The sequence below is a fragment of the Dipodomys merriami genome, unplaced genomic scaffold (genome assembly GCF_024711535.1).
Source record: "Dipodomys merriami isolate MVZ:Mamm:240054 unplaced genomic scaffold, mDipMer1.0.p SCAF_8, whole genome shotgun sequence".
NCBI lineage: Eukaryota > Metazoa > Chordata > Mammalia > Rodentia > Heteromyidae > Dipodomys > Dipodomys merriami.
The window spans coordinates 48,524,455-48,540,087 of record NW_027206401.1 but is presented as its reverse complement, the minus strand read 5'-3'; the positions used below and the strand labels follow the sequence as shown (position 1 = coordinate 48,540,087).

General features: G+C 34.8%; 1 protein-coding gene across 2 annotated transcripts in view; it reads right to left on the bottom strand.

Moving 5' to 3' along the window:
* The window catches only part of Rngtt (RNA guanylyltransferase and 5'-phosphatase), a 245,683-nt gene that overhangs the window by 115,088 nt on the left and 114,962 nt on the right, over nt 1–15,633 (bottom strand). For both annotated transcript variants that reach the window (XM_070010861.1, XM_070010862.1), the window contains exon 13: nt 1,208–1,308. In XM_070010861.1, the coding sequence (XP_069866962.1) occupies nt 1,208–1,308 (101 nt within the window). The remainder of the gene's footprint in view (nt 1–1,207; nt 1,309–15,633) is intronic.

Below are 15,633 nucleotides of genomic sequence, written 5' to 3'. Positions count from 1 at the left end.
TGAAGGTGCAGCACTTGCTAGGCAAGCGCTTTGCCACTGAGCTACATCCCAGCCCCACATAGTCTTATAAATAGTCTAAAATTACCTATCCCTGGATTAAAATGAGACCAAGAGATCTAAATATCTACTGAGGGGCGCCATAAAAATTTTCTCAAACAATTTTTTGCCATCAATTCCAATAGCAAATCAGGTCACAAACAGTTAAGGGTGTAAAATATCAAATATCCTATATTTTAAAAACTAGCGTTAACACGCTTTAAATCCTTTTCTTTACCTAAGTTCCAGCACACTGTACAATATCCTTTCTTTGAAAATTCACATTTTCAAAATACTTTTCTCTTCTGTGGACATTTGCAACTGATAACATATCCTTTCTTAGAGTATCTACAAAAAGTATATCTATGTTTTAGCTTTGACAGGTAAAATGAACTTTTTGCTATAGCTACATGTACTTTCTCCTTATAAATTCTTTGAGGAAGCAATGCTTATTTTGTTATATCACATTTATTTAGGTATGTCTTAAAAGTTTGTGGAACAAAGTAAAATAAAGCAAGAGTTTAGAGATAAAGTGAATACATTCACACTAAAGCATTTACTATTTTAAAACAGCAATCAATAAAATCTCAAAATAATAATCATGAGAAAATTAACACCCTGAACATTTGAAAAATCCTAATGAAAGTTAACAAATATTGTTTGCTATGAGATATCCTCAAAACTAAATATTTATTTTAAATACATTTAATTAACTTACATTTATTTATAATTCTTTTAGTAACATCTACTTTCACTTGCACAATTCAAAAATGTTCATTTTTAATTTGTAATAGCTATTTAAAGTAAAAAAAATCTTAAAGACTAAACCTGATTAGCTGTTAAAGGATGCTTGCAAAATGGTAGTTGTTCTAGATCAAAGGAATGAATACAATGTAAAAGTGAGATACATATATGGTATATAAATTATATTTTACTTTGTCTTTTAAGTATTGTAAAATAATTTTAAATTATACAGAGTCTTCTTTCATGTAAAATTGTAGGGGCGAGTATGTGTGGTAACACCTACCTATAATCCCAACACTGGGAGGTTGAAACAGGTGGATCACAAATCCAAGTCCAGATTGGGTTACAAGTAAGATCTTTCTTATACTCCCCCAAACCAGTCATAATAACAATAAAAATCATTTGGGTTTGGGAAGTGGATACTTACCCTTCTCCTCCCATTCTTGTTATCTTTAGGCGAAAATCCACAGAATTGAGACTGGGGGGCTTCCATTTCAAAATGTCATCACATCGACCAGGTTTGTATTTCTAACGGGAATTCAAACATAATAATTAGAAATAATCTCGATATTAAACATATTATTCATTAATAAGTAAAATGTACTCCATTTCCAAAAATGATTTTGTTATCTTCCAACAAGTGGCACTCCTTTTCCTATCAAAGACACAGACTTGTTTAAAATACTGAAACTGTAAAATATTCCACTTGGCAATCATAATTGAAAAGAATTTGATGAAATTTTTAATCATTCTCCTAACAAAGCATATTTAATAGGAATATCCCAGCCTCCCAGAGGCTCATTATGGTACTGAGGAGTCAAAAGAATAGAGTGTCCACAGGAAGCACAAGCTGAAATATTATAAATAAATATGACCACCCCAATTCTACCCGTTTACACTCAATACCAGGGGATTTTCACACTTACAGACAAAATCAGTATTTACCCACTCTATTTTCAAGCTGAGTAACCCCTCTAAAAATAAATTAACTGAAGTAAATAAATCATTTTTTCATGATCTCCAAAATAATATGGGCAAACACATTACATAATATAGATTTAAGCCTTTTAAAAATAAGATTTCATTATCTGAAATAATCTTGTCAAACTAGAAACATGGTAACAGAAACATCAGAAATCAATATAAATATCAGGCAACCAAGTATTATGTTAGCAAAGTACTTACTAAATCATAGGGACCTGGCTGAATGGCCATATGGCAAAGGGAAGTCTCTAAAATTAAAGCAGGCAGAAAACTAACTTAAGGTGTGATATATTCTTGAGTAAAGCAATGGTTCTCAACGAACAGTGATTTTTGCCCCCAGAAGATATTTGGCCATGGCTGGAGATGTTTTGGTAATCATTGAGAAAGGGAAGGGCATGCTACTGCCATCTAGTGGATAGAGGCCAAGAGTGCTACTAAATATCCACAACTTAAAAAAAAAAAATAGCCATACAGAGTAGTAGCACTTAAATTGCACTTAAGCACTTCTGGGACTGAGGCAGGAAGATCCTAAGTTCAAGATCAACCTGGGCTATGTAACAAGTTCCAATTTAGCCTCTGGTCTACATAGTGAGACCCACAGCCAGAGGAGGGAGGGAAGGAAGGGATAGGGAGGGCAGGGGAGATGTGAGGAAAGGAGAGGAAAAGAGGGGAGAGGCAGGATCAATTGTGTAAGGGTTGAGATATCTTGATGTAAATGAAGCTAGGGGTAGGGACAGCAAAGGTGAGATATTTTTAGTCCTTTTCCTCTACCAACTTAGTATCAATCAAGTTCAAAGTGGGACTTCATCATTTATAAAACTATACTAAGTAGCATTTTACATGTGTCAAACAGGACATCTAGACCATAGGTATTTAAAATGCCTTGCAGCTGTACAATATCATTTTCACATGGTGACATGTGAAATAAGCAGTTAGTTATATTCTTGGAACATATATTCCAAGCATACACTAAAAGCTGACACAGTACATTCTTCATATGTTCATGCTAAGATCCCTATCCTCATTTTAATACTATTTTTACTTCTATTATTCTAGCATTTCAATTCCAAGAAACCAATGAAATCCCAAATGATAATCCTGCTAGCAGAAGTAAAATAATGGAATCTTTTTCTTTTTTTTTTCTTTTTTTGGTAGTATTGAGGTTTGAACTCAGGGTCTTGAGCTTGCTGGACTCTACCACTTAAGTCCCACTCCTAGCCATTTTCTCGTTTTAGTTATTTTTCAGAAAGGGTCTTAAACATTTTGCCTAAGACTGTCTCAAAAGCAATCCTCCTAACAACACCTCCCTTAGAGCTAGACCACTATGCCCCCATTTTTTCTTTGGGAGAGGAACTTGCTACATTTGTTACCAATGCTGGCCTGAAAATACAATCTTCCTATCTTTAGCTCCCAAAAGGCTGGAATTACAGACATTCCTCACCTTCCTTGGCTGTTTTTCTTGGCAGTCCTAGGGTTTAAACTCAAGGCCTTAGCCTTGCTAATTAGGCACTCTCACTACTGAGCCACACCATCCAGCCCTGATTTTTTTGCTGATTATTTTCGAGACAGGGTCTCATTTCCACTTATATTAGAAGCCCCAGTAGCTAGGATAACAGGCTTATGCTACCATACCCAATTCTTTGTTAAGAGGAGTTTCAAGAACATTTTTTCTGCCCAAGCTGGCCTCAAGCCTGGACCCTACCGTTCATTCTGTGTCTCCCAACTAGCTAGGACTACAGGTGTGAGCCACCAGAGTGACCAGCCCAGTCCATTTTTTAATAAGATATGTTCTTCACACATGTATTACTGGTTCTCACTATATATATTCCATTCTAAAAGACTCTAAATATAACTACAAAGAAAATAACTCTAAGATCTTCACTCCTTAACTTTTCTCCCAAGGAAATCTAGATGCTCATTTTCAGATGTAAAGATCTCCCTTATTAATGTCCTAATGGTGGACCAAAAGTTTCAAATCTGAAACTGAATCATTTATTTCTGAGCAACAAAGAAAATGTGTTCCTCTTCTTTTTTATTTCCATTTCTAATTAACATGGATCTCCTAATTGAGCTGATTCAAAACTTCTGAATCATGCTGGTACATTCTCTATCACCTCTATTATTTCTATTACTCTTTTGCCCAAGTTACTATGATAACTTATTGCTACTCCTATTACTAAGAAGCCCTATCAACAATAATTGATTTGACTATGCTTGTCAGATGGCTTACTAAGCAGAATACAAGCTTCTCAACATAACCACCAAATACCTCCCTATCATATGTGGTCTTATTTGTCTCCCCCCCTCCCGGCCCCCCCGCCCGAGCTTTATCTTCTACTATGGTTCTGACACAAAATAATAAAGACTAAAACCTACTGACTTTTCAGCCAGGCACTGGTGCTATTGATTTGTGGAATATTCCACAAAGTAAATCAATTTAATTTCCCTTTTTCATAGTTCACAAGATGAGGCATAGGAAGCGGAGTATATGATCAGATAAAATGAATACTCAGCCAGGCACCAGTGGCTCATGCCTGTAATCCTAGCTACTCAGCAGGGTGAGATCTGAGGATCATGGTCAAAGCTAGCCTGGGCAGGAAAGTCCGTGAGACTCTTATCTCCAATAAACCACTCGAAAACTGGAAGTGGCGCTGTGGCTCAAATGGTAGAGCACTACTAGCCTTGAGCTGAAGAGCTGAGGAACAGCATTCAGGCCCAGAGTTCAAGCCCCATGACTGACAGGAAACAAAAAGTGAATATTCAAATTTAGATATTTTACTCCAAATTTTAAAATACATACTAACTAGCACATTCAACTTGGCCAATGGAAAAAGGAGCCCACACCATACACAAAAATCAATTCAACATAGATTAAAATAAAACTTCAAACTATAAAACTCCTATGATATAGGGCCTGGGAATGTAGCTTAGAGATAGATAGCTTGCCTAGCATGCATGAAGTCCTGGGTTCGATTCCCTCAGTACCACATAAGCAGAAATGAAGGAAGTAGTGCTGTGGCTCAAGTGGTAGAGTGCTAATCTCCCCCCCCCCCCCCCCCCCCCCCCCCCCGCCGCTGGTCTTGGGGCCTGGGTGCATGTCCCTCAGCTCTTCAGATCAAGGCTAGCGCTCTACCACTTGAGCCACAGCACCACTTCTGGCTTTTTCTGCTTAGGTGGTCCTGAGGAATCAAACCCAGGGCTTCATGTATGCAAAGCAAGCACTCCACCACTACTGAGCCACCTTCCCAGCCCAAGAGTGCTAATCTTGAGCAAAAGAAGCTCAAGGATAGTGTCCAAACCCTAAGTTCAAACCCCAGGACTGACTAAAAAAGAAAATACAGAGAAAATGTTTCTTGATAGCAGGCTTAGAAATCATTTTTTTGGATGCAACGTTAAAAGCACAGACCACAAGTGTAAAAGTAAGTAGGATTCCATCAAATTAAAAAGCAAAGAAAACTAAGTGAAAACTCAGTAGGCTGGAGGTATGCTTGCCCAAGCAAACAGGCCAATTAATTAATTAATTAAAAGGCAATCTGTAAAATTGGGGAAATATTTGTAAATTAGATACCTATAAGGGGCTAATCAATACATAAATAAATAACTTAAAAGTATAAATAACTTGACTCAAATCGGCAAAGGATCTAAACACACACTTATCAAAAGAAAATATCAGACAGCCCAGAGACATTTGAAAAGGCAGGTTCTCTAGTCATCAGAGTACTGCAAATCAAAACCTTACTGGAAATTCACTGCATACCTTTTAGGATGGGTATTAATTACCAAGAGGACAAGAAGTAACAAAAATTCTTGAAGCCACGGAAGAAAAGGAAACTATAGTATGTAAATTGGTGCAACCACTATAAAAAATAATTTTGAAATTCCTAGAAAAAAAAAGCAAACATAAAACTACCATATAACACAGTAATTCTATTTGTGAATATATCCAAACATTTGGAAAAGAGAATCCACTGAGATATTTGATTTCCTTGTTCAATTCAGCATTAGAAAAAACTTAAAAACAAAAAAAGAAAAAAGAAAAAACTTAAAAACAAACATTTCATGGATGAATAATAACTTGTATATTGCATTATTAGTATATTACATATTGTATTTCAGTTTTAAGAAAGGAAACAATTAGGCAGAAGATTTTAGACACATAAGCATTTATAATTGTGAAGAATTTAATGACATATAAAGTTCAGAGTACTATGACAGCATGGATATAAATATGTGATCAGAAAGATCAATGAGAGTTCCTAGAAGTAAAATTTAAGCAAGAATTACATATGCAAAAAGACATAAAAGTAAGCAGATATATGGAATAAAGACATTCAGAATGCACAGAGGTCAAATATAGTACTGAACATTCATCTCCCAAAACCTTTTCTTTTTGGTAATACTGGGGCCGAAACAAAGATGGTCAGACAAGTGCCTCACCAGTTGAGCCACAGGCCCCCAGCATGAGAATATGCTTTTATAAACACTAAAACTATCATTGAAAATGACAGACACAGCATGTACCTTCATGATACTTACAGTCTAGCAAGGGAAATAGAAAGTTTAATACAACTAAAAATCAATACATTTGTAAATGCTTTGGGGTGAGAGCACAGGAGTCACATTGGCTTACCAAACTAGACTTCACAAAAAAAAAAAAACACACCAAATGTGATACTGGAAGGGTGGGAGTAACAATAAACACAGTTTGAAGCAGAAGGAGCAACTTCTGTAATTATGTATACCTTACAAAGTATTTCAGTGTGTAGTTTTTACATAATAAAAGTGTTCTACCAACAGAGTCACTAATTTCAGAGTCTGAATTTCAACCACAGAAGAAAAAAGTGCTTTTCTAATTCTAAATAAATATATAGATGAATGAAGGAGGTACAGAGGAGAATGTAGTCAAGAATTAATTGTATATGCAACAACAAAATTAAGTAAGGAAAGGGATGGGTATAAGCAGGGTGAGAATGTTGGAGGGGTGACACTGATCAAGATACATTATGACACTGGGCGCCAGTAGCTCTAGCTACTCAGGGCTCTGAGTAAGAGCCTGAGCAAGAAAGTCCATAAGACTCTTATCTCCAGTTAATCACCAGAAAACAGTAAGTGGTGCTGTGGCTCAAAGTGGTAGAGCACTAGCCTTGAGTAAAAGAGCTCAGGGATAGAGCCTGGCTCTGAGTTTAAGTCCTGTGGCCAACAAAAAACTTTTTTTTAAAAGACACATTGTGGGAAGAAATAACTATTGCAAAGCTTATAGAACTCATATATGTTATAGACCGTGATAGACAATTTGCTCCAGGAAAGTTAGAATGTGTTTGTGACTTTAACTGAGCATCACTATCCCACAATACTGTGAAATTTGGAAAATTACGTAACCACTTAATCACAATAAAAAATTTGAAAAAAAAAAGACATTGTGTTCATAAACTGTTTTGGTATATATCACTTTTGTACACCTACTTAAAGATTAAAAAAAAGTTAGAGCTTTTTAACCATGTATTAAATTTTTAAAGTTTAAATTTTTTAATTTTTTAAAAAATAATTAAATGTCCTTTTAAATATTTCCTTCTAAAATTTAGAATTATAAGCACAAGAGGGGCTGGGAAGGTGGCTCAGTGGTAGAATGCTTGCCGTGCATGCACGAGGCCCTAGGTTCGATTTCTCAGCACCACATAAACAGATAAAGCCGGAAGTGGCACCATGGCTCAACTGGTAGAGTGCTAGCCTTGAGCTGAAGAGCTAAGGGACAGAGCCCAGGCTCAGTTTAGGCCCCATGGCCGACAGGAAAAAAAAAAAGGCACAAGAGACAGGAAGTGTCAATAATAAGCTCTATCTTTTTACCATGATTCTAGTAAGCCCCAAGATGCTAAAACCAGCATTAACAAAATAAACATTAAGAAGTATACTTGAAAAAGCTTGGAGCATATGTTTCAAAAACTACTTATTAAGTGCAAGGTCCTGAGTTCAAACTCAGGCACCTACATACACACACACATACACACATACACACATACACACACACACACACACACACACACACACACACACACACACACACACACACACACACACACACACACAAATTTATACATCTGGATAAATTCTGAAAAGTACAAAATAGTGTGCTACTTTTTTAAAAAGTGCAGTGGGAATAAAAATGTTTTAACCTCTTAGTATCTGCATAAAGAAACTGAAAAGACAAATAAACAAGGAAGTGTGGGAGAGTGAAAGAGGGGGCAACATTGTCCAAAAAAGAAATATATTCATTTCCTGACTTTCATAAATGACTTCTATCTCACTTTTTAACACCGTAATAATAACAATAAAATTTCATTTTTAAAAAATTTTAATTAAAAAATTAACAGGGAGGAAAAATATTAACAAAAGACGGCTACCTATTCTCGATATATGTTGAAGCATCTGGACCATGTTAATGTATTTTCTACTGAAAATATATCATTGTAAAGCATATTTGTATAATTACCATTATTGTTCCAACATTAAATGTAAGCTATCTTTGATGGCTCACGCCTATAATCCTAGCTACTCAGGAGACTGAGTTCAAAGCCAACCGTGGAAGGAAAGACTGTGAGACTCTTCAATTAACCACCAAAAAGCCACAAGTAGACGTTGGCTCAAGTGGTAGAGCATCCGCCTTGAGCAAAAAAGCTTAGAGACAGCACCCAGGCCCAGATACATGGGCTACCTGGTAAAAAGAACTATCACTAATTCATCATTTATACTGAAAACTGTGTACTCTGTATTTTTTACCCTCAAAGAATTAATTGATTCCTTTCATTGACATGAAATCTTTATTAATATTTATTTCCCCTTTCTCTACTACTGTCACCATTAACAATTTATTTACTTGTGCAGTAACACTATGTATCTTTAGCCAGCTACAACTGATTACAAATTGAGCTGTAACTATTTTGTAAAAAAAACTTCAAGGGAAAATCATGTGTTTGGGAGTTAAGGGAGAATGACAATGACAAAAGGGTGACATGGATTAAGATGCACTGTACTCATAAACTGATGATGAAATGAAATCCTTCATATAACTACTTAGAGATAATAAAAAATAAAGAAATAAAATTTTAAAAATAGACAATGTCCCTCCTTTTTTGTTCCTTGTACAAAGAAGCATAATAATATTTTGCTATGTTTTGAAAGTTGCACAAGAAAAAAATTAAATATACAGGTTTATTTTCTTTCCTAGCACTTCATTAACAATTCCTTGGAATTTACCATATTTTTTAATTTAAAAAAAAAAGGAAAAGGTAGAATGACACTTTTTCCCGTCTGGCAGGAAACAAAAGTCTTCCTTCAGTTGAAGACCTATCAAAATATGCAAGCAAATGTCATGGAAACAGCAGCTCTCACCATGGTAACACCATTTCTGCTACAGAGGAAAACCACTCTAATTCATGTGTACTTCCAGAAAGGGTTTTAGACTAATTCCAATTTTCATTTTATGATCTATTCATATCAGTCATTATACCTGGCAGTAGTAAATGTTCAATAAAATATTAATACTTTACAAGAACACACTATTAAACCTAAAACTAACTATAAATTTACATGCAAACTAAAGCAAAAGACAAAAAAGGTCAACCTATCCTACTTTGAGAAAATCAAGACAGTGATAAAAATCACTAAGAAAACAATTTTATCACTTTTGTCTGAAAGTGCATACTCTAGAAGCAAAATAGAGACAACAAAATATTTTATTAAACACAACAAACATGGTAGATAAACAAAGTCAGTGTTCTAAAAACAAAAGTACTTCTAAGATTTGTAACCTTAACCAATTATACAACTTAGCATATACAATTCTTTTTATTTCATAATGATTATTAATGGTGTAAAAAAGTCTTCTCTAGAAACATAAGAGTCTCAAGCTGGGCGCCAGTGGCTGATGCCTGTAATCCTAGCTACTCAGGAGGCTGAGATCTGAGGATCATAGTTCAAAGCCAGCCCGGGCCGAAAAGTCCGGGAGACTCTTATCTCCAATAAACCACTAGAAAACCGGAAGTGGCGCTGTGGCTCAAGCGGTAGAGCGCTTGCCTTGAGCTGAAGAACTGAGGGACAGCTCTAGGCCCAGAGTTCAAGCTCCATGACCGACAAAAAAAAAAAAAAAAAAAAAGTCTCCAGATGAAAAAGCAAAACCAAAGATGAGTTAAGATTAAAGTTTAAAATTAAAGAATTCAATATCACAAGTCTTATATGCTACATAATTACCATTAAATCCCCTTACTAATGTTATTATCAACTTTCTAAATTAAATTCAATAATCTAATTACTATGAATGAAAGGTCTACTACCTACAGTATATCAAAATGTCAATTTTAAATTAGTCATTGTTAGGTAATCAACTATAAAAATTAGCAATTCAAAATAATAAAATCATAGAACTGAAAATTGTAAAATAGAAATCTAATGAAAACCTACTTGATTTGCAATATAGAATATTAATGAAATAGAAATTTTAATTTTTAAATGATTTATTTGGTGAAGGCTTGAACTTTAACCATTAGAAAGAATAAAAGTTTATATTAAAATTAAATACAAAGAAAAACAACTCAAAATAAGTATTTTTTCAATTAAAGCTAACATTTCAAATTATGTAAAACATTATGTTGTAGATTAAATGTCTATGTCCCCCTAAAATCCATATAATAAAATCCTAACCTAAAAATGATGGTATTATAAGATGGGGCCTCTGTGATACTTAGGTAAGAGTAGAGCCCTCATTAAGATATTAAAGGCACTGGGTGCTGGTGGTTCAGGCCTGTAATCCTAGTTACTCAAGAGGCTGAGATCTGAGGACCATGGTTCAAAGCCAGCCAGAGCACAAAAGTCCATAAGACTCTTTTTTTTTTATTGTGAAAATACCGTACAGAGGGGTTACAATTACATGAGCAAGATAATGGATACATTTCTTATCAAGCATTGTTGCCTCCTTTTTTTCCCCTTCCTATCTCTTCCCATCTCTCCCTCCCGCCCTCCTCTACACCATCCCCTCCAGCCAAAGTTGTATAGTTCATTTTTCAACATAACATCTTGTATATCTCATTGTTGCAATGGGTCCACCTGTATCCCTATTTAAACGATTTGTTTTTTTCCCTTCCCCTCCACAAATTATACCAACATCAAATACAGTAAAAGCAGGGGTTATACTGTGGGGGAGGGACATACAAAGCAACAAAGAAATCATCTTACAAATATGTTAGAAACAATCGCATGAAAGAAAAAACATTTGAATACTTATCTTGGGGTTCATTTCACCTAACATCAACTTATCTGACCTTTTCTGCTTGTCTCAGACATATACTAGTTATTGCAAATAGGGAAACCATGGGACCTATGTTTCTTTGGGCCTGGCTTACTTCACTTAATAGAATTTTTTCCAAACTCTTATCTCCAATAAACCACTCAGAAAACTGGAAGTGGCACTGTGGCTCAAGTGGTAGAGCACTCATCTTGAGATAAAGAGCTGAAGGACAGCGCCCAGACCCAGAGTTCAAGCCCCACTACCGACAAAAAAAAAAAAAAAAAAAAAAAAAAAAAAAAAAAAAAAAAAAATTAAAGGCTTAATGAAAGGATCTCCAAGAGAGCTCCCCAAGACATGGATCCACAATCAAGGCACTGACCTCTTCTATGCCTGAGATATATATGCTATTTTACTCATAGTTATCTACAGTAGATCTGCACACCTGTAACCAGAAATCACATGGAGGCTATATTACTGTCACAAAGTTACCGTTCTGCACATTAATGCAATCCACCAACTTAGATCTTATTTTATGTTCTTTCTCTCAAATACTTCAGATGCTTTATTTTTACCGTAATGCTACCCAACATCCACCAGAATGTCATCATTGAATAATCTGAAATCTAAAATTTTTAATTCATTACTTAAATTAAATATATTCTGGTCCTTTTCAGTCTTAGAGGATTGCCGTAACTTTTTGGGCATCATTTATTTGCTCTGGGAAGAAGCATATTTTCATAAAATTAGGGACAAGGAAACAGTCAGCAAATCACACAATAATTTAAACAAACTTCAGAATAAATTGAGTTTATCTGAATCAACTATGTAATTCATGTGTAAGAATTCTAATTTTTTGATTTCTTCTGAAAACTGACTAATTTTGACCATGTCAGTCAAAACTTCATGAAATGAAAGCTAGGATAAGTTTCGCTTACTATAATCCTGGAGGTACCTTTTTCAGCTGATTCTCCATATAATTTCTGTAAATAAAACTTAATCTATATTTTGATTGAATAAGGGTTTTCATATTTTAGCCCAAATTAGATCCTAGTATAACAATATGCTTTATTTTCTTGCTTAAACCATTGATTAGATATAAAACAATGCTTACCAAAATAACAAGGTTTTTTTATTGTACTGTTTGAGGGTTTTTTATTTCCTTCCTGTTTTCTTTGGTTTATTCCCTTTTGTCACTGTTTTTATTTCAGTACCCTTTGTCTTGTACATAAGTTAATGTGCACAGAAACAGTGGGACAAAGGGTGACCCAATTCATCAGTGATACTAACTAGACACTATGTTGGGAATGAACTATATAATCTGGGTGGAAGGAAACCAGGAGGAGAAAAACTGGGAGAGAATGAGGAAGGGGGTATTGTTCAAAAGGAAATGTCAGAAGGCTGAGATCTGAGAATCAAGGTTCAAAGTCAGACCAGGCTGGAAAGATGAGAAAGAAAAAAAAAAAAAGGAAATGTATTCACTACCTGACTTGTGTAATTGTCACCCCTATGTACATCACCTTTACAATAAAATTTTTTAATTTTTAAGAAAAATGAATAGTAATAAAGAGCAATGAAGATGCAGAAAAGAAAAAAAACTGGTTAGTTTTCTTTTTCCTTTTTCTCCTAAAAATAAGTAAAATATGTGCCATTCTGGTATATGGATGTGTTTCTTAAAATAGAATATTTAACTAAAAGTTAAACATACTTCTTATATTTCTGGGAAGAGGGTGGTTAGGCCTCAAGAAAATTATCCCTTTAATGTATCATCTTTTTAATCATCTTCAATAATTTACCAGAATTCAAAACATTTTCTTCTTTTTAGCAATACTAACATCTTCCTATCTTTTATATGACTAAACTCATTCATTGTAATTAATGTACAAGAGCAGAATCATCTTCTTATAAAGTTTAGGGATTAGTAAATACATTTTGACCAAGAAGCATTTTTACAAGTAGATGTACCAGAAGTCCTCTTCATCTTTTCTCCATTTCTCCTGTAGAATAAAATCAAACTCTGCCTGCCATTGGCTAGGATTTTTCTACTTCATATAGACATACTCTTTAACATTGGCTGATCACTCAATATAGTCCCTTTCTTGATTCACCTCAATTGTTAGTTAATGGAGGGCAGCAGACACAACAATACACTGTGAGAAATTTTAGATTTTTCTGACCAATGTAGTAGCTTAAGCATATGTACTTACATCTACTTTGACTTAAAATCTCATTAAAATGAGTTGCAAGAAAAAGAGTATCCTGCCAGGTACCACTGGATCACATCTGTAACCCTAACTACTGGGGGAGGGGGGGGGGGGGGCGCAGGGGGACTGAGTTCTGGAAAATCTTGAAAAATTTGCTAGACTTGTCTCCAAATTATCAAGAAAATGCAGGGCTAAAGGCATGAATAAATGGTAGAGCACTAGCCCAGCAAGCACAAGGCCCTGAATTTAAACCCAAGTACAAGAGAATAGGGAATCATAGCAGGGGAAAATATGTAGAAAAGGAGAAAGAAAACAGAATAGATGACAAGAGCAGAAAAAAAACAAACAATGTTAGCACATTTCTGCAAGAGAGAAAATGGATGGACAAGTTAAAATTTAATAGAACATGGAAGGGATAAAAAGAAGACCAAATCCTAAGTGTTAGGAAAAAAGAAATGCCAATGCAAGTGATTCACACTACATGCTATAGTATGCTACAATAAATTAGGTATTATGAGGAACAAGTAATTGAGAAGGATACTACAAACAATGAATCTACTAAAAGTCTGGTTCCCTCTTTGACCCCTGTAAATGGCAAGAGATATGAAACATTAAAAAATAGAGACTCTAGTCCACTAAATTTAAGAAGAGAAAGCTGAAATCTGAAGGGCTAAATGAAAGTTTAACTACTGAAAGAGCGAGGCCTAACCCATTCATGGTTTCCACTCCAAGAATACTGATAGCTGGGCAAATGCACTGGCAAGGGACTGGAGGACTGGCCTCTAGACACAGAAGAATTCCAAAGAATGGCAGATTCTAACATTTTTGAACCCCTCAATTTAAAAATAAGGAAGTAGCTCAGTGGCTCAAGTGGTAGAGCACTAGCCTTGAGCTGAAGAGCTCAGTGACAATGCACAGGCCTAGAGTTCAAGCCCCAGGACCAACAAAAATAAATAATAAAGGTTAAAAGTTATAAATATTTAACACTTTTAAAAGGATACCTCCAATACACATATCATTTTGTCCTAGCAATGTATCTTTTAGCTGAGTTTATCTAAAAGATTTGAGTTTCCCAGAAGAAAAATTTATAGGAAGTGGTGCTGTGGCTCAAGTGGGAGAGCACTAGCCTTGAACTGTAGAGCTCAGAGACAGTGCCCAGGCCCCGAGTTCAAGCCCCATAACCAACAACAACAAAAAAATATAAATGTTGGTAAATTTTACCTAAAGGCTCTTAGTCTGATCCAGGGTCCTAATTTTTTTTTCTTGAAACTTATTTTTAGGACTTCAAAATTTACAGATTTTTACAAAGACAGAATCTGAAATTATACTATATTGGGTTCAACAAGGATTAGTTAAAAATACCATATTAAGCTATAATAAGTTGTGGTAAGCTGAAAATTGGTCCACAAAGATGTTCAAAACTCTGTCAATGTTATTTTAGATGACACAGAAATTTGCAGGTATGATTGAGAAATGGTGAAATTTGTCTGGATTATCCAGGTGAGTCCTAAATTCAATCAAAAGTACCTTTATGTGAGAGATATAAAAGAAGATCTGACACAGAAAATGGTGCTGTGACCACTGAAGGAAGATGTTAAAGTGCTGGATCAGAAAGCAAAAAATGCAAAGAATTCAGCTCTAGAATCTGGAAAAAGGAAGGAAATAGATTTTGCCAACGAGTTTTCAAAAGGAGCATGGCCCTGCCAATACCTAAATATCAGTGTAGTGAACCTGACTAGACTTCTGACCTCTAGAACTATAAAATAAATGGCATGCTGTTTTAAGCCACCAAGCTTAAATAAATGCTTGTTGTTTTAAGCCACCAAATTTATGGAAATGTGTTAAAGTAGCCAAAGGAAACTATCATAACTAGTATAATAGTATTTTCTAGTTTAATTTCTCATTTATCATTCTCAAAATTTCTGCCATTTCATATACCATCAATATTATTGCTGACTTATTGATTCATTCTAAAGTTACAAAAAAAACAGAATGTTATATACCACTATGCCATAAACAAAATTATTACCCTAAATAATAAGCAGCCCTAAAATTAGGTATGATTGAAATTAATCAATGATACTAATTACAATAAATATGCTCCTATTTTGAAATCTTAAAATAGGTCCATATTCTTTGGCTGAAAAGAGAAAAATTAACAAGGCTTCAATATACAGTTTCAATTATGAAAAACTATGAAACTATAATACTAAGTTGTTCATCATAGGAGGCAATGCCACTTAATTCCTTGTCACTAGGTCATCTAAAAATCACATCTACTCTCACCACATTCGAAGCAAACATGTCTATAATCAACTCTTTTCTTGCCTACTTATACTGAAGACTTAGAACAGCTGAAAAGAAAAATTTGGGTTTTTTCCTTTGAATATG